Raw genomic sequence first — 19,707 nt, forward strand, 5'->3', positions numbered from 1 at the left:
ATAGCTGTGTGTGTGGATATAAGGACAGATAGCTGTGTGTATGGATATAAGGACAGATAGCTGTGTGTATGGATATAATGACAGATAGCTGTGTGTGTGGATATAATGACAGATAGCTGTGTGTGTGGATATAAGGACAGATAGCTGTGTGCGTGGATATAAGGACACATAGCTGTGTGTGTGGATATAAGGACAGATAGCTGTGTATGGATATAATGACACATAGCTGTGTGTATGGATAAAAGGACAGATAGCTGTGTGTGTGGATATAATGACAGATAGCTGTGTGTGTGGATATAATGACACATAGCTGTGTGTGTGGATAATATATTGACAGATAGCTGTGTGTGTGGATATAATGACACATAGCTGTGTGTGTGGATATAATGACACATAGCTGTGTGTGTGGATGTAAGGACAGATAGCTGTGTGTGTGGATATAAGGACAGATAGCTGTGTGTGTGGATATAAGGACAGATAGCTGTGTGTGTGGATATAATGACACATAGCTGTGCGTGTGGATATAATGACACATAGCTGTGTGTGGATATAAGGACAGATAGCTGTGTGTGTGGATATAATAACAGATAGCTGTGTATGTGGCTATAATGACAGATAGCTGTGTGTGTGGATATAATGACAGATAGCTGTGTGTGTGGATATAATGACAGATAGCTGTGTGTGTGGATATAAGGACAGATAGCTGTGTGTGTGTGGATATAATGACAGATAGCTGTGTGTGTGTGGATATAAGGACAGATAGCTGTGTGTGTGGATATAAGGACAGATAGCTGTGTGTTTGTGTGGATATAATGACAGATAGCTGTGTGTGTGGATATAATGACACATAGCTGTGTGTGGATATAAGGACAGATAGCTGTGTGTGGATATAATGACAGATAGCTGTGTGTGTGGATATAATAACAGATAGCTGTGTGTGTGGCTATAATGACAGATAGCTGTGTGTGTGGATATAATGACAGATAGCTGTGTGTGTGGATATAATGACAGATAGCTGTGTGTGTGGATATAAGGACAGATAGCTGTGTGTATGGATATAAGGACAGATAGCTGTGTGTATGGATATAATGACAGATAGCTGTGTGTGTGGATATAATGACAGATAGCTGTGTGTGTGGATATAAGGACAGATAGCTGTGTGTGTGTGGATATAAGGACAGATAGCTGTGTGTGTGGATATAAGGACAGATAGCTGTGTGTTTGTGTGGATATAATGACAGATAGCTGTGTGTGTGGATATAAGGACACATAGCTGTGTGTGTGGATATAAGGACAGATAGCTGTGTGTGTGGATATAATGACACATAGCTGTGTGTGGATATAAGGACAGATAGCTGTGTGTGGATATAAGGACAGATAGCTGTGTGTGTGTGAATATAATGACAGATAGCTGTGTGTGTGGATATAATGACACATAGCTGTGTGTGGATATAAGGACAGATAGCTGTGTGTGGATATAAGGACAGATAGCTGTGTGTATGGATATAAGGACACATAGCTGTGTGTGTGGATATAAGGACACATAGCTGTGTGTGTGGATATAATGACAGATAGCTGTGTGTGTGGATATAATGACACATAGCTGTGTGTGGATATAAGGACAGATAGCTGTGTGTGGATATAAGGACAGATAGCTGTGTGTGCGTGGATATAAGGACAGATAGCTGTGTGTGTGGATATAAGGACAGATAGCTGTGTGTGTGGATATAATGACACATAGCTGTGTGTGTGGATATATTGACAGATAGCTGTGTGTGTGGATATAATGACACATAGCTGTGTGTGTGGATATAATGACACATAGCTGTGTGTGTGGATGTAAGGACAGATAGCTGTGTGTGTGGATATAAGGACAGATAGCTGTGTGTGTGGATATAAGGACAGATAGCTGTGCGTGTGGATATAATGACACATAGCTGTGCGTGTGGATATAATGACACATAGCTGTGTGTGGATATAAGGACAGATAGCTGTGTGTGTGGATATAATAACAGATAGCTGTGTGTGGATATAAGGACAGATAGCTGTGTGTGGATATAAGGACAGATAGCTGTGTGTGCGTGGATATAAGGACAGATAGCTGTGTGTGTGGATATAAGGACAGATAGCTGTGTGTATGGATATAATGACACATAGCTGTGTGTGTGGATATAATGACACATAGCTGTGTGTGGATATAAGGACACATAGCTGTGTGTGTGGATATAATGACAGATAGCTGTGTGTGTGGATATAATGACAGATAGCTGTGTGTGTGTGGATATAAGGACAGATAGCTGTGTGTGTGGATATAATGACAGATAGCTGTGTGTGTGGATATAAGGACAGATAGCTGTGTGTGTGGATATAATAACAGATAGCTGTGTATGTGGCTATAATGACAGATAGCTGTGTGTGTGGATATAAGGACAGATAGCTGTGTATGGATATAATGACACATAGCTGTGTGTATGGATAAAAGGACAGATAGCTGTGTGTGTGGATATAATGACAGATAGCTGTGTGTGTGGATATAATGACAGATAGCTGTGTGTGTGGATATAAGGACACATAGCTGTGTGTGTGGATATAAGGACAGATAGCTGTGTGTGTGGATATAAGGACAGATAGCTGTGCGTGTGGATATAATGACACATAGCTGTGCGTGTGGATATAATGACACATAGCTGTGTGTGGATATAAGGACAGATAGCTGTGTGTGTGGATATAATGACAGATAGCTGTGTATGTGGCTATAATGACAGATAGCTGTGTGTGTGGATATAATGACAGATAGCTGTGTGTGTGGATATAATGACAGATAGCTGTGTGTGTGGATATAAGGACAGATAGCTGTGTGTATGGATATAAGGACAGATAGCTGTGTGTATGGATATAATGACAGATAGCTGTGTGTGTGGATATAATGACAGATAGCTGTGTGTGTGGATATAAGGACAGATAGCTGTGTGCGTGGATATAAGGACACATAGCTGTGTGTGTGGATATAAGGACAGATAGCTGTGTATGGATATAATGACACATAGCTGTGTGTATGGATAAAAGGACAGATAGCTGTGTGTGTGGATATAATGACAGATAGCTGTGTGTGTGGATATAATGACACATAGCTGTGTGTGTGGATAATATATTGACAGATAGCTGTGTGTGTGGATATAATGACACATAGCTGTGTGTGTGGATATAATGACACATAGCTGTGTGTGTGGATGTAAGGACAGATAGCTGTGTGTGTGGATATAAGGACAGATAGCTGTGTGTGTGGATATAATGACACATAGCTGTGCGTGTGGATATAATGACACATAGCTGTGTGTGGATATAAGGACAGATAGCTGTGTGTGTGGATATAATAACAGATAGCTGTGTATGTGGCTATAATGACAGATAGCTGTGTGTGTGGATATAATGACAGATAGCTGTGTGTGTGGATATAATGACAGATAGCTGTGTGTGTGGATATAAGGACAGATAGCTGTGTGTGTGTGGATATAATGACAGATAGCTGTGTGTGTGTGGATATAAGGACAGATAGCTGTGTGTGTGGATATAAGGACAGATAGCTGTGTGTTTGTGTGGATATAATGACAGATAGCTGTGTGTGTGGATATAATGACACATAGCTGTGTGTGGATATAAGGACAGATAGCTGTGTGTGGATATAATGACAGATAGCTGTGTGTGTGGATATAATAACAGATAGCTGTGTGTGTGGCTATAATGACAGATAGCTGTGTGTGTGGATATAATGACAGATAGCTGTGTGTGTGGATATAATGACAGATAGCTGTGTGTGTGGATATAAGGACAGATAGCTGTGTGTATGGATATAAGGACAGATAGCTGTGTGTATGGATATAATGACAGATAGCTGTGTGTGTGGATATAATGACAGATAGCTGTGTGTGTGGATATAAGGACAGATAGCTGTGTGTGTGTGGATATAAGGACAGATAGCTGTGTGTGTGGATATAAGGACAGATAGCTGTGTGTTTGTGTGGATATAATGACAGATAGCTGTGTGTGTGGATATAAGGACACATAGCTGTGTGTGTGGATATAAGGACAGATAGCTGTGTGTGTGGATATAATGACACATAGCTGTGTGTGGATATAAGGACAGATAGCTGTGTGTGGATATAAGGACAGATAGCTGTGTGTGTGTGAATATAATGACAGATAGCTGTGTGTGTGGATATAATGACACATAGCTGTGTGTGGATATAAGGACAGATAGCTGTGTGTGGATATAAGGACAGATAGCTGTGTGTATGGATATAAGGACACATAGCTGTGTGTGTGGATATAAGGACACATAGCTGTGTGTGTGGATATAATGACAGATAGCTGTGTGTGTGGATATAATGACACATAGCTGTGTGTGGATATAAGGACAGATAGCTGTGTGTGGATATAAGGACAGATAGCTGTGTGTGCGTGGATATAAGGACAGATAGCTGTGTGTGTGGATATAAGGACAGATAGCTGTGTGTGTGGATATAATGACACATAGCTGTGTGTGTGGATATATTGACAGATAGCTGTGTGTGTGGATATAATGACACATAGCTGTGTGTGTGGATATAATGACACATAGCTGTGTGTGTGGATGTAAGGACAGATAGCTGTGTGTGTGGATATAAGGACAGATAGCTGTGCGTGTGGATATAAGGACAGATAGCTGTGCGTGTGGATATAATGACACATAGCTGTGCGTGTGGATATAATGACACATAGCTGTGTGTGGATATAAGGACAGATAGCTGTGTGTGTGGATATAATAACAGATAGCTGTGTGTGGATATAAGGACAGATAGCTGTGTGTGGATATAAGGACAGATAGCTGTGTGTGCGTGGATATAAGGACAGATAGCTGTGTGTGTGGATATAAGGACAGATAGCTGTGTGTGTGGATATAATAACAGATAGCTGTGTGTGGATATAAGGACAGATAGCTGTGTGTGGATATAAGGACAGATAGCTGTGTGTGTGGATATAAGGACAGATAGCTGTGCGTGTGGATATAATGACACATAGCTGTGCGTGTGGATATAATGACACATAGCTGTGTGTGGATATAAGGACAGATAGCTGTGTGTGTGGATATAATAACAGATAGCTGTGTGTGGATATAAGGACAGATAGCTGTGTGTGGATATAAGGACAGATAGCTGTGTGTGCGTGGATATAAGGACAGATAGCTGTGTGTGTGGATATAAGGACAGATAGCTGTGTGTGTGGATATAAGGACAGATAGCTGTGTGTGGATATAATGACACATAGCTGTGTGTGGATATAAGGACACATAGCTGTGTGTGTGGATATAATGACAGATAGCTGTGTGTGTGGATATAATGACAGATAGCTGTGTGTGTGTGGATATAAGGACAGATAGCTGTGTGTGTGGATATAATGACAGATAGCTGTGTGTGTGGATATAAGGACAGATAGCTGTGTGTGTGGATATAATAACAGATAGCTGTGTATGTGGCTATAATGACAGATAGCTGTGTGTGTGGATATAAGGACAGATAGCTGTGTATGGATATAATGACACATAGCTGTGTGTATGGATAAAAGGACAGATAGCTGTGTGTGTGGATATAATGACAGATAGCTGTGTGTGTGGATATAATGACAGATAGCTGTGTGTGTGGATATAAGGACACATAGCTGTGTGTGTGGATATAAGGACAGATAGCTGTGTGTGTGGATATAAGGACAGATAGCTGTGTGTGGATATAATGACAGATAGCTGTGTGTGTGGATATATTGACAGATAGCTGTGTGTGTGGATATAATGACACATAGCTGTGTGTGTGGATATAATGACACATAGCTGTGTGTGTGGATATATTGACACATAGCTGTGTGTGTGGATATAATGACACATAGCTGTGTGTGTGGATATAATGACAGATAGCTGTGTGTGTGGATATAATGACACATAGCTGTGTGTGTGGATATATTGACACATAGCTGTGTGTGTGGATATAATGACACATAGCTGTGTGTGTGGATATAATGACACATAGCTGTGTGTGTGGATGTAAGGACAGATAGCTGTGTGTGTGGATGTAAGGACAGATAGCTGTGTGTGTGGATATAAGGACAGATAGCTGTGTGTGTGGATATAATGACACATAGCTGTGTGTGTGGATGTAAGGACAGATAGCTGTGCGTGTGGATATAATGACACATAGCTGTGCGTGTGGATATAATGACAGATAGCTGTGTGTGTGGATATAATGACAGATAGCTGTGTGTGTGGATATAATGACAGATAGCTGTGTGTGTGGATATAAGGACAGATAGCTGTGTGTATGGATATAAGGACACATAGCTGTGTGTGTGGATATAATGACAGATAGCTGTGTGTGTGGATATAATGACAGATAGCTGTGTGTGTGGATATAAGGACAGATAGCTGTGTGTGTGGATATAATAACAGATAGCTGTGTATGTGGCTATAATGACAGATAGCTGTGTGTGTGGATATAAGGACAGATAGCTGTGTATGGATATAATGACACATAGCTGTGTGTATGGATAAAAGGACAGATAGCTGTGTGTGTGGATATAATGACAGATAGCTGTGTGTGTGGATATAATGACAGATAGCTGTGTGTGTGGATATAAGGACACATAGCTGTGTGTGTGGATATAAGGACAGATAGCTGTGTGTGTGGATATAAGGACAGATAGCTGTGTGTGGATATAATGACAGATAGCTGTGTGTGTGGATATATTGACAGATAGCTGTGTGTGTGGATATAATGACACATAGCTGTGTGTGTGGATATAATGACAGATAGCTGTGTGTGTGGATATAATGACACATAGCTGTGTGTGTGGATATATTGACACATAGCTGTGTGTGTGGATATAATGACACATAGCTGTGTGTGTGGATATAATGACAGATAGCTGTGTGTGTGGATATAATGACACATAGCTGTGTGTGTGGATATATTGACACATAGCTGTGTGTGTGGATATAATGACACATAGCTGTGTGTGTGGATATAATGACACATAGCTGTGTGTGTGGATGTAAGGACAGATAGCTGTGTGTGTGGATGTAAGGACAGATAGCTGTGTGTGTGGATATAAGGACAGATAGCTGTGTGTGTGGATATAATGACACATAGCTGTGTGTGTGGATGTAAGGACAGATAGCTGTGCGTGTGGATATAATGACACATAGCTGTGCGTGTGGATATAATGACAGATAGCTGTGTGTGTGGATATAATGACAGATAGCTGTGTGTGTGGATATAATGACAGATAGCTGTGTGTGTGGATATAAGGACAGATAGCTGTGTGTATGGATATAAGGACACATAGCTGTGTGTGTGGATATAATGACAGATAGCTGTGTGTGTGGATATAATGACAGATAGCTGTGTGTGTGGATATAAGGACAGATAGCTGTGTGTGTGTGGATATAATGACAGATAGCTGTGTGTGTGTGGATATAAGGACAGATAGCTGTGTGTGTGGATATAAGGACACATAGCTGTGTGTGGATATAAGGACAGATAGCTGTGTGTGTGGATATAAGGACACATAGCTGTGTGTGGATATAAGGACAGATAGCTGTGTGTTTGTGTGGATATAATGACAGATAGCTGTGTGTGGATATAAGGACACATAGCTGTGTGTGGATATAAGGACAGATAGCTGTGTGTTTGTGTGGATATAATGACAGATAGCTGTGTGTGGATATAAGGACACATAGCTGTGTGTGGATATAAGGACAGATAGCTGTGTGTGTGTGAATATAATGACAGATAGCTGTGTGTGTGGATATAATGACACATAGCTGTGTGTGGATATAAGGACAGATAGCTGTGTGTGGATATAAGGACAGATAGCTGTGTGTATGGATATAAGGACACATAGCTGTGTGTGTGGATATAATGACAGATAGCTGTGTGTGTGGATATAATGACACATAGCTGTGTGTGTGGATATAATGACAGATAGCTGTGTGTGTGGATATAATGACACATAGCTGTGTGTGTGGATATAATGACAGATAGCTGTGTGTATGTATATAATGACACATAGCTGTGTGTGTGGATATAATGACACATAGCTGTGTGTGGATATAAGGACACATAGCTGTGTGTGTGTGGATATAAGGACACATAGCTGTGTGTGTGGATATAATGACACATAGCTGTGTGTGTGTGGATATAAGGACACATAGCTGTGTGTGTGGATATAAGGACACATAGCTGTGTGTGTGGATATAATGACACATAGCTGTGTGTGGATATAAGGACACATAGCTGTGTGTGTGGATATAATGACACATAGCTGTGTGTGTGTGGATATAAGGACACATAGCTGTGTGTGTGGATATAAGGAAACATAGCTGTGTGTGTGGATATAATGACACATAGCTGTGTGTGGATATAAGGACACATAGCTGTGTGTGTGTGGATATAAGGACACATAGCTGTGTGTGTGGATATAATGACACATAGCTGTGTGTGTGGATATAAGGACACATAGCTGTGTGTGTGGATATAAGGACACATAGCTGTGTGTGTGGATATAAGGACAGATAGCTGTGTGTGTATGGATATAATGACAGAGAGCTGTGTGTGTGGATATAAGGACAGATAGCTGTGTGTGGATATAATGACAGATAGCTGTGTGTGTGTGGATATAAGGACAGATAGCTGTGTGTGTGGATATAAGGACACATAGCTGTGTGTGTGGATATAAGGACAGATAGCTGTGTGTGTACGGATATAATGACAGATAGCTGTGTGTGTGTGGATATAATGACAGATAGCTGTGTGTGTGGATATAATGACAGATAGCTGTGTATGTGGATATAAGGACAGATAGCTGTGTGTGTGGATATAAGGACACATAGCTGTGTGTGTGGATATAATGACACATAGCTGTGTGTGTGGATATAAGGACAGATAGCTGTGTGTGTGGATATAAGGACACATAGCTGTGTGTGTGGATATAATGACAGATAGCTGTGCGTGTGGATATAATGACAGATAGCTGTGTGTGTGGATATAATGACAGATAGCTGTGTGTGTGGCTATAATAACAGATAGCTGTGTATGTGGCTATAATGACAGATAGCTGTGTGTGTGGATATAATGACAGATAGCTGTGTGTGTGGATATAATGACAGATAGCTGTGTGTGTGGATATAAGGACACATAGCTGTGTGTGTGGATATAAGGACAGATAGCTGTGTGTGTGGATATAAGGACAGATAGCTGTGCGTGTGGATATAATGACACATAGCTGTGCGTGTGGATATAATGACAGATAGCTGTGTGTGTGGATATAAGGACAGATAGCTGTGTGTGTGGATATAATGACAGATAGCTGTGTATGTGGCTATAATGACAGATAGCTGTGTATGTGGCTATAATGACAGATAGCTGTGTATGTGGATATAAGGACAGATAGCTGTGTGTGTGGATATAATGACAGATAGCTGTGTGTGTGGATATAAGGACAGATAGCTGTGCGTGTGGATATAATGACACATAGCTGTGCGTGTGGATATAATGACAGATAGCTGTGTGTGTGGATATAATGACACATAGCTGTGTGTGTGGATATAATGACAGATAGCTGTGTGTGTGGATATAATGACAGATAGCTGTGTGTGTGGATATAATGACAGATAGCTGTGTGTGTGGATATAAGGACAGATAGCTGTGTGTATGGATATAAGGACACATAGCTGTGTGTGTGGATATAATGACAGATAGCTGTGTGTGTGGATATAATGCAGTGCCGTAACTAGACATTTTGGTGCCCTGGGCGAGACTGGGCACCGGCGCCCCCCATCTAAGTGGGAGTGGCATTTGACGAGTGGGTGTGGCCAACCTAGTGTGGGTGTGGCTAGCACTTTACTGAAAGAATTTGTATATTATAATATATATATATATATATATATATATATATATATATATGTACACACACACACACGTTGCATTTTTAATTCTTTGCAAAACATTTTTACTTTATTAATTTGTCCTTTATGGGGGGAAATATATTTTTATTTGTACTCCTATTGCAATAGTATGTATTAATATAGGACTAAGTGATAATAAAGCAGTTACCACTAGCGATATTCACAGCCCATCATTCGCAAAGGCTTCCCTATTCCTTGGCATGGGGAAGTCTATTCAACGAGTATTATGCATACTTGCTAACTTTTCCTCGTTGGCTTCAGGGAGATCCCGGGGGACGTGGGTGTGCGGGGGCAGGGCTTGACAGATAGCATCATTTTGGCTCCGCCCCTAAACGATTGTCACAATTTTGACCAATTACAGCAGTGGCCACCGCCACTTATCTATTGTGGGGCAGAGAACCGGGAGGTTGCCCTGCTTTCCCGGGAGCCCTCCCAGAAATGCGGGAGTCTCCCGGACATTCCTATGCGTTAAAGAAAAGCCGCTAATGAATCTCTAGAGACTGAAGTGTCTTTTACATTTCTGTCTCCATTACTGAAGTCATGTTATCTCACCTGTCAGTCTTTGACTAAATCTTGGTCTCCATGAAAATGGCCACCTCCATAGGCATCAATACATGGACATAGGACACAATTTCTGAACACTGTCATCCTGCCACAGATGGCGAAACCAACCACGTCTTGTACTGGCTCAGCATCAGGGAGAATGCCAGACTCTTCAGGGAGTGAGGGAGATCACCCCTATTTCAGGGAGTCTCCCTGACATTCAGGGAGAGTTGGCAAGTATGGTATTATGACACTAATGCCATGACACCTGTTCTGTTAATAGACCAAAAGCATAAAAAAAATGCTTTATTCATAGAATAAATCTTCAGATATGAGCAACTCAAAACAACTAGGTAAGAGTGCAATTTTGTACCTTTGGGACGAAAAATTGCTTTCACCTTTAAATGAGGCCAGATATGTTCCTCTACTGCATCTCCGCTCTACCAATTGTTTCCCGGTGCTTTACACAAATCAATTAAAAATACTTCTATTAATATACAAAGCCATAACAAAACTAGCTCAACATATATCTCTTTAATTCCCTCAAAATATTATTGTTTTATTGCTGTATCTGTTTCTAAGCAATGATAAATTCTCTGTCTGGTTTTACTATCTCCCTAGGCTATATGCAGGACATGTTCAGCTTCAAGACAGGATGAGGTTTACATAAAATACTTTTGTTGTAAATAGACTCACTTTTCTGTGTGTGCCGCTGCTCTCTTCCCTTGTATGTAAAGGTGGTGGTGGCTGAGCCTTTTTAAAAAAACTGCTGAAGGTTTGTCTGCTATGGTTTAATGGAAGAGCAAGGTAAAAGACTCCTCGCTATGTGTTCCAATGCAAGCCTATATAAATATATATGTCCTTATGTAGATCACGCCCCTACCTCCGACTAGTAGAATCCTGGGTTTTTTGTCTTCAGCCTTTTACCGTCCTGCATTCCGCCCGATACCTGACTCCGTGCCCAGAGGAATCGCTGCTCTAATTCAGCTCACCTACAAGTAACAATCCATTCCCGGCAATGCATGTGTTCCAACAACAGGAAGTTCTGCATTTGAAACGCAAAAGCGTTCCAAATGCCGAACTTCCTGCTTTCGGTGGAACGCACATGCGTTTCACTGCATTGCCGGGAATGAATTGCTGCTTGTAGGGGAGCTGAATTAGAGCAGCGATTCCTCTGGGCACGGAGTCAGGTATCGGGCGGCTGCGCCCCCTTGGGCTTGCGCCCGGGGCGGTGGCACCGCCCGCACCGCCGTCGTTACGGCTCTGATATAATGACAGATAGCTGTGTGTGTGGATATAAGGACAGATAGCGGTGTGTGGATATAATGACAGATAGCTGTGTGTGTGTCGATATAATGACAGATAGCTGTGTGTGTGTCGATATAATGACAGATAGCTGTGTGTGTGGATATAAGGACAGATAGCTGTGTGTGTGGATATAATGACAGATAGCTGTGTATATGGATATAATGACAGATAGCTGTGTGTGTGTCGATATAATGACAGATAGCTGTGTGTGTGTCGATATAATGACACATAGCTGTGTGTGTGGATATAAGGACACATAGCTGTGTGTGTGGATATAAGGACACATAGCTGTGTGTGTGGATATAAGGACAGATAGCTGTGTGTGTAAATATAAGGACACACAGCTGTATGTGTGGATATAAGGACACATAGCTGTGTGCGTGGATATAAGGACACATAGCTGTGTGTGTGGATATAATGACACATAGCTGTGTGTGTGGATATAAGGACAGATAGCTGTGTGTGTGGATATAAGGACACATAGCTGTGTGTGTGGATATAAGGACAGATAGCTGTGTGTGTGGATATAAGGACAGATAGCTGTGTGTGTAAATATAAGGACACACAGCTGTATGTGTGGATATAAGGACAGATAGCTGCGTGTGTGGATATAATGACAGATAGCTGTGTGCGTGGATATAATGACACATAGCTGTGTGTGTGGATATAATGACAGATAGCTGTGTGTGTGTCGATATAATGACACATAGCTGTGTGTGTGGATATAAGGACACATAGCTGTGTGTGTGGATATAAGGACACATAGCTGTGTGTGTGGATATAAGGACAGATAGCTGTGTGTGTAAATATAAGGACACACAGCTGTATGTGTGGATATAAGGACACATAGCTGTGTGCGTGGATATAAGGACACATAGCTGTGTGTGTGGATATAATGACACATAGCTGTGTGTGTGGATATAATGACAGATAGCTGTGTGTGTGGATATAAGGACACATAGCTGTGTGTGTGGATATAATGACAGATAGCTGTGTGTGTGGATATAAGGACACATAGCTGTGTATATGGATATAAGGACACATAGCTGTGTGTGTGGATATAAGGACAGATAGCTGTATATGGATATAATGACAGATAGCTGTGTATATGGATATAAGGACACATAGCTGTGTACTCACGTTTCATACATCTTAGGATCCTGTTGCCCAGTTGGATGAGTGCGCTCTGATTCTCCTTGTGCATAGTTTTGTAGGAATAAGCCTCACTCTCCGTCATCTCGCTCTCTGCCTTACTGTCCCCCCTCTTCTCCTTAGTCTGTGGTAACACCATCACCTCCGGCTTCCCCTCCTCCCCATTCTGCTCCTCCACCTTCACCTGAGACATTGTGACTGAGCTTGCCTCTGTCACCTCATCCTTATATAGAGGTATCCAGGTAAGAGCCACACCTGTCTGGACAGCCCAGCACTGGTGTATAGTGTGTGAATACACAACAGGGATTGTTTAGTGCTGTGTACAAGAGGAGGGGGGGGGGGGGCGGGGAAGGAGATAAGAACTTCTTACCTGGAAGTGAGAAGATCCAGAGATAGCAGCAGACATAGAGATATGTAGAGATAGAGGTGTATAACACCTTTCTGCAGTGTGTATCCTCCCAGATCAGACATATAGATCCAGACACATCAAATACTGCAGCATTTGCCAAAACCTGGCATTCAAAACCCCCAGTGTGAACCACTCATGTGAACGTCAGACGCAGGCCCCAGACTCCTGCATAATATTTGTCCGCACCCAGAATCCCGGTGCAGTTATAGATGAGGGATCTCCCTGTTTTGTCCACAGAATTCCAAATTCATCTCCCCAATAATTTATTGCACATAGGCTGAATTATATAACTGACATACAGGTAGATGCAGGAGGTTGATTGGAATTAACCAGAGGGAATGCGGTCACTCTGCTTAGTGCGGCATATACACAAGTGCCCGGGTATCACTCCGTTGTGTGCTGCGACCTTGTACGACTATTGAGGGTTTGGAATCTGATAGGACTGTGTCAGCAAGAGTAAAAAGCATCCCTTGTAAGTCCTGCCTATTATCACCATGTCTTTATTTCATTTTATTACACTTTATGCTATTTGCTGTATAAAGGCATCGGGATGCTGTAGGAGCGGCCCTCTAAATGCAGCGCTCACACCCCTATGGAACACGGTGACGCTCCTCAATCCTGGGGAGCTGGGCTGGGCAGTGACATCATAACCTGGATCACTGTCTGCTGCCCCATCCCCTGACGTTGGGAGCAGCAGCCGCCAGCTTCATGGGTAATAAGCTGCCAATGTCGGTGGTCAGCCCTCCGCGTGGGGGTAATAAGAACAGGGATGGAGATACAGGCAGGAGATCGAGCCGAGAGACACGACATGACTCTGCACACTCCATAGAGATCTATGGACACTGCCGGTCCTGAGAGCAGACACTGCAGGAGTGGAACGACATCGTTCCATCGATGAAACATTTTTAGTCCGGCTTAAAAATTAAATGAAACGATACAATGAGCTTTGGAATGATAATCGCTCATCGGTGCAGTGTACACACTAATGTGATATTGGGACGAGTGGTCGTTTATCGTGTGATTGGCCCGATAATTGTCTGAATACCCTGTAGTATGTACCCAGCCTAAGATAACGCTGGGTTTAATTAAAAGAGACCTGTGCAAACTTGAAGGTACACGAAGGATATGAGGTAGATCCAATTTGTAAGAAATGGACGAGTGTTTCTCTTGAATCCAGTCGTTGGGACTAAATGGACTAGATTTACTGAACTGCGGGTTTGAAAAAGTGGAGATGTTGCCTCAGATTCTAATTATAATTTATTTAGTACATTCCCACAAAATGACATCTAGAATCTGATTGGTTGCTATAGGCAACATCTCCACTATTTCAAACCCGCAGTTTAGTAAATATACCCCCATGGAAAGCTGCAAACAGACATTTTTGAGGATATCCAGTTGTATTGAGCAGCCTCAGTGTCTGGTGGGCTGTTTTACCTGCTATCAGAACATTTGGTTTGTTGAAAGTGAAACTAAGCATAACGATATCTTGTTGAACTTTAGCCCGTGTGTGATGTAAACTGTGAAGATAACATTACACAACAAGGATGGAGGAGACCATAGACTTGATGGATAAAGGTGTTAGCACAACCAATAGTGGTCTCCATTCCTGTGATTGTAAACAAGTCAGCAACATGATACTTGTGCTCAGCTGAAGATCACTTATAGGACATAAAGCACAAGGCGTTGAAATGAATGAAGACCTGCCCCATTTCTGGTGGTGGAAGCATCATCTTCTACAGGAAAGAGACGGCGGTATCTGAATATGAGACGACAAGAAGAAGTAATCATTGAAAGGGATCAAATGCTAATTGAGCAAAACACGCCGCTAATTACACCGCACCGTACAGAGAGTATCTGTCACTCACATCAGTGTGGGAGGAAACCGAAGCACCCAGAGGAAACCCAGGCAAACACGGGGAGAACATACAAACTCCTCATACAGAAGGCCATACCCCCATAACCCCCATACTGTGAGGCAGATGTACTAACCACTGAGCCACCTCGCTGACCACCATTCTGTAGTTTATCACATGGGAGATTATGTATCAGGAAGACACCGATATGTAAGAATTTTAATAGAACCTTATTGCAGCAATAAATATCCCTTATTGTCACAATTTATAAAACAAAACTATCACCTGTCCTGTAGGACACAAGTAATTGTCTCAGTTCTACTCACCACTCTGTATATCTCCTATTTGTAGATGTTATATACATAGAGATAGAAATCATATTACTACTGCTTACTACTATTACTACTCCTGTGTATATTACTACTCCTGTGTATATTACTACTGCTGGGTATATCACTACTGCTTACTACTATTACTACTCCTGTGTATATTACTACTGCTTACTACTATTACTACTCCTGTGTATATTACTACTCCTGTGTATAATACTACTGCTGGGTATATCACTACTGCTTACTACTATTACTACTCCTGTGTATATTACTACTGCTGGGTATATTACTACTGCTGGGTATATTACTACTAATTACTAATATTACTACTGCTTACTACTACTTACTACTGCTTACTACTATTACTACTGCTGGGTATATTACTACTGCTTACTACTATTACTAGTGATTACTACTATTTCTACTGCTGGGTATATTACTACTGTTTACTACTGTTACTACTTCTGGGTATATTACTACTGCTTACTACGGCTTAATACTATTACTACTGCTGGGTATATTACTACTATTTACTACTGCTGGATATATTACTACTGCTTACTACTATTACTACTGCTTAAAACTATTACTACTGATTGCTACTATTACTACTGCTCGGTATATTACTACTGATTACTATTATTACTACTGCTTGGTATATTACTACTGCTTACTACTATTACTACTGCTGGGTATATTACTACTGATTACTACTTTTACTGCTGAGTATATTACTACTGATTTCCACTATTACTACTCCTGGGTATACTACTACCGCTTACTACTATTACTACTACTGGATATTATTACTAATGCTTTCCATTATTACTACTGTTGGGTATATTACTACCGCTTACTACTATTAGTACTGCGGGGTATATTACTACTACTTACTATTATTACTAATGCTGGGTATTTTAACACTGCTTACTCCTATTACTACGGCTAAGTATATTACTTCTTCTTACTACTATTACTACTCCTGGGTATATTACTACTGCTGACTACTACCACTTACTACTATTGATACTGCTGCGTAAATTACTACTACTTACTACTATTGCTAGTGCTGGGAATATTACTACTTCTTAATACTGCTGGGTATATTACTATGGCTAACTACTATTACTACTCCTGTGTATATTACTACTGCTTGCTACTGTTACTACTACTAATACTACTGCTGGGTATATTACTACTGCTTACTACTATTACTACTGCTGGGTATATTATTACTACTTACTACTAGTTGGTATATTACAACTGCTTGCTACTTTCACTACTGCTTACTACTATTACTACTGCTGGGTATATTATTACTACTTACTACTATTACTACTGCTTGGTATATTATAACTGCTTGCTACTTTCACTACTGCTTACTACTATTACTACTGCTGGGAATATTACTACTACTTAATACTGCTGGGTATATTACTATGGCTAACTACTATTACTACTCCTGTGTATATTACTAATGCTTACTACTGTTACTACTACTTACTACTAATACTACGGCTTACTACTATTACTACTGCTGGGTATATTACAACTGCTTGCTACTTTCACTACTGCTTACTACTATTACTACTGCTGGGAATATTACTACTACTGACTACTGCTTACTTTTACTACTGCTGGGTATATTACTATAGCTTACTCCTATTACTACTCCTGGGAATAATACTACTGCTTACTACTATTTCTACTGCTGTTTATATTACTATTGCTTACTACTATTACTACTGCTGATTATATTAATACTGCTTACCAGTATTACTACTGCTGGGTATATTACTATTACTGCTTATTACTATTAATATTGCTGAACATATTACTACTGCTTACTACTATTACTACTGCTTGGTATATTACTACTGATTACTACTATCCCTACTGCATACTAGTATTACTACTGCTGGGTATGCTACTACTGCTTACTACTATTACCACTGCTTATTGCTATTGCTACTGCTAGGGATTTTAACACTGCTTACAACTACTGCTTACCAGTATTATTACTGCTGGGTATATTACTAATACTGCTTATTACTATTAATACTGCTGAGAATATTACTACTGCTTACTACTATTACTACTGCTTGGTATATTACTACTGCTTACTACTATCCCTACTGCTTACTACTATTACCACTGCTTATTGCTATTTCTACTGCTATGGATATTACCATTTCATACTACCATTACTACTGCTAGGGATATTACCATTTCTTACTGCCATTACTACTGCTAGGAATATTACCATTTCATACTACCATTACTACTGCTAGGGATATTACCATTTCTTACTACTATTACTCCTGCTAGTGATATTACGATTTCTTACTACCATTACTACTGCTAGTGATATTACCATTGCTTACTACTATTACTACTGCTAGGGATATTACCATTTCATACTACCATTACTACTGCTAGGGATATTACTTCTGTTTACTACTATTACTACTGCTATGGATATTACCATTTCATACTACCATTACTACTGCTAGGGATATTACTTCTGTTTACTACTATTACTACTGCTAGGGATATTACCATTTCATACTACTTTTACTCCTGCTAGGGATATTACCATTTCATACTACCATTACTACTGATAGGGATATTACTTCTGCTTACTACTATTACTACTGCTAGGGATATTACCATTTCTTACTACTATTACTACTGCTAGGGATATTACCATATCTTACTACTATTACTACTGGTAGGGATATTACCATACTACAGAAGGCAGAACAGTGGCGGTAGGGACGTGCAGGTGGCCTAGTACAGTAAAGTGGTGTTTATAGAAGTGCGGCTCATCTGCAGAATTACGCTTGTACACCTGCTAGGTGGCAGGTGCAAGTTCTGTCTGATGATGAGAACGTCACGTGAACTGTGCTTATATGCTACCAATATCCAGGCAGACGTATCTCGAGATGTGTACGGCACTGGATATGGGTGGAAATAAACCATATTTCTGTGTGCTTTTATTTACATCAGCCCCATGTAATGGACATTAGGGGCTCAAGATTCTGGTCATTGCCCTCGTTCCTCACCTTAGATCTTATTATTATGTATATAAATACACCTCGTGCAGCATGATCTGATGGATTTAGGAGCTAAGCTGACATTTATCAGACCTGGACAGATGTGTTCCTGTAGTAAATAACTGCACTCAACTGAAATCAGGGACAGTCAGCGAGAGAAGAGGAACAGGTGGAAACACGACAGCTGAGTACTTTGTACATTGAAAGGAGAACTTGTGGCTCATCCCATATAATGATGCTGCATTGCCAGGTGGACACAAATGGAGAGAGCTCTGGCGCTGTCATTTCATCAGGATCTGATGAATTTTCTGCCCCCTGATATTCGTGAACGGGCTCACAGCGCGACAACAGCGCAGAAGGGGCCCAGGAAATACACCGGAGGTGGCCGCCAGGTTGGGTAAGTTTGCTCCACCTATGACTGCTTTAGCAGACGCTGCCACCTTGCCAACTAGTGGGTGACAGATTTGGCTCTGAACCCATCTCTGAATCCCCTGTAGTGGAATAGGCCCACAGAATTCCAAACCAACCACTGACATGGGGAACACCGGCTGACTAATTACCGAGATAGGGATAGGATTCTCCCTCTGGCACGTGGAAGAGGCCAAATACAATGCTAAGGTGTCATTGTATCTGGAATGTTCTATTCTCATACAACACAGATTCATTTTGGATGGAAAAAGGAAGGTGAGAGAACAGCCCCTTTACTCTGCCTTTTCCTGCTAATCTCAAGGTGATAGACGGCCACAAACTTTCATTGCTCCTGGCGATCAAGACGTTTGGCTGGAACATTAACCACCCAGGTTAATATTATATCTCTGAATGTCACCTGAGTATATGATACCAATGTATTCTACACTCAGGGAGTTGGGAATTTATGACAAGTTCTATAAAATTATTGTCCTCTAACAATCATTTGCATGATAGCAGCTGCATTGTCCTTTAGCTACTGAACGAAGAAGAGGTTTATTCTAATCCCCCTCAATGGTTAGTTGGTTTAGGACTTATGATTTTTCCAGTCGGGAGGAGGAAGCAGTGAGGTGGAGATGGAGGTGGGAATTCAGTATCA

General features: G+C 41.0%; 1 protein-coding gene across 1 annotated transcript in view; it reads right to left on the reverse strand.

Annotated features, from left to right (window-relative positions):
- The window catches only part of LOC142150969 (chloride channel protein ClC-Kb-like), a 77,349-nt gene extending 64,185 nt beyond the window's left edge, over positions 1–13,164 (reverse strand). Inside the window, exon 1 of the mRNA XM_075206179.1 lies at positions 12,980–13,164. Within this exon, the coding sequence (XP_075062280.1) occupies positions 12,980–13,130 (151 nt within the window). The 5' untranslated portion in view covers positions 13,131–13,164. The remainder of the gene's footprint in view (positions 1–12,979) is intronic.
- Between the last annotated feature and the right edge of the window lie 6,543 nt (positions 13,165–19,707).

This window comes from Mixophyes fleayi, chromosome 4 (assembly GCF_038048845.1).
Source record: "Mixophyes fleayi isolate aMixFle1 chromosome 4, aMixFle1.hap1, whole genome shotgun sequence".
NCBI lineage: Eukaryota > Metazoa > Chordata > Amphibia > Anura > Limnodynastidae > Mixophyes > Mixophyes fleayi.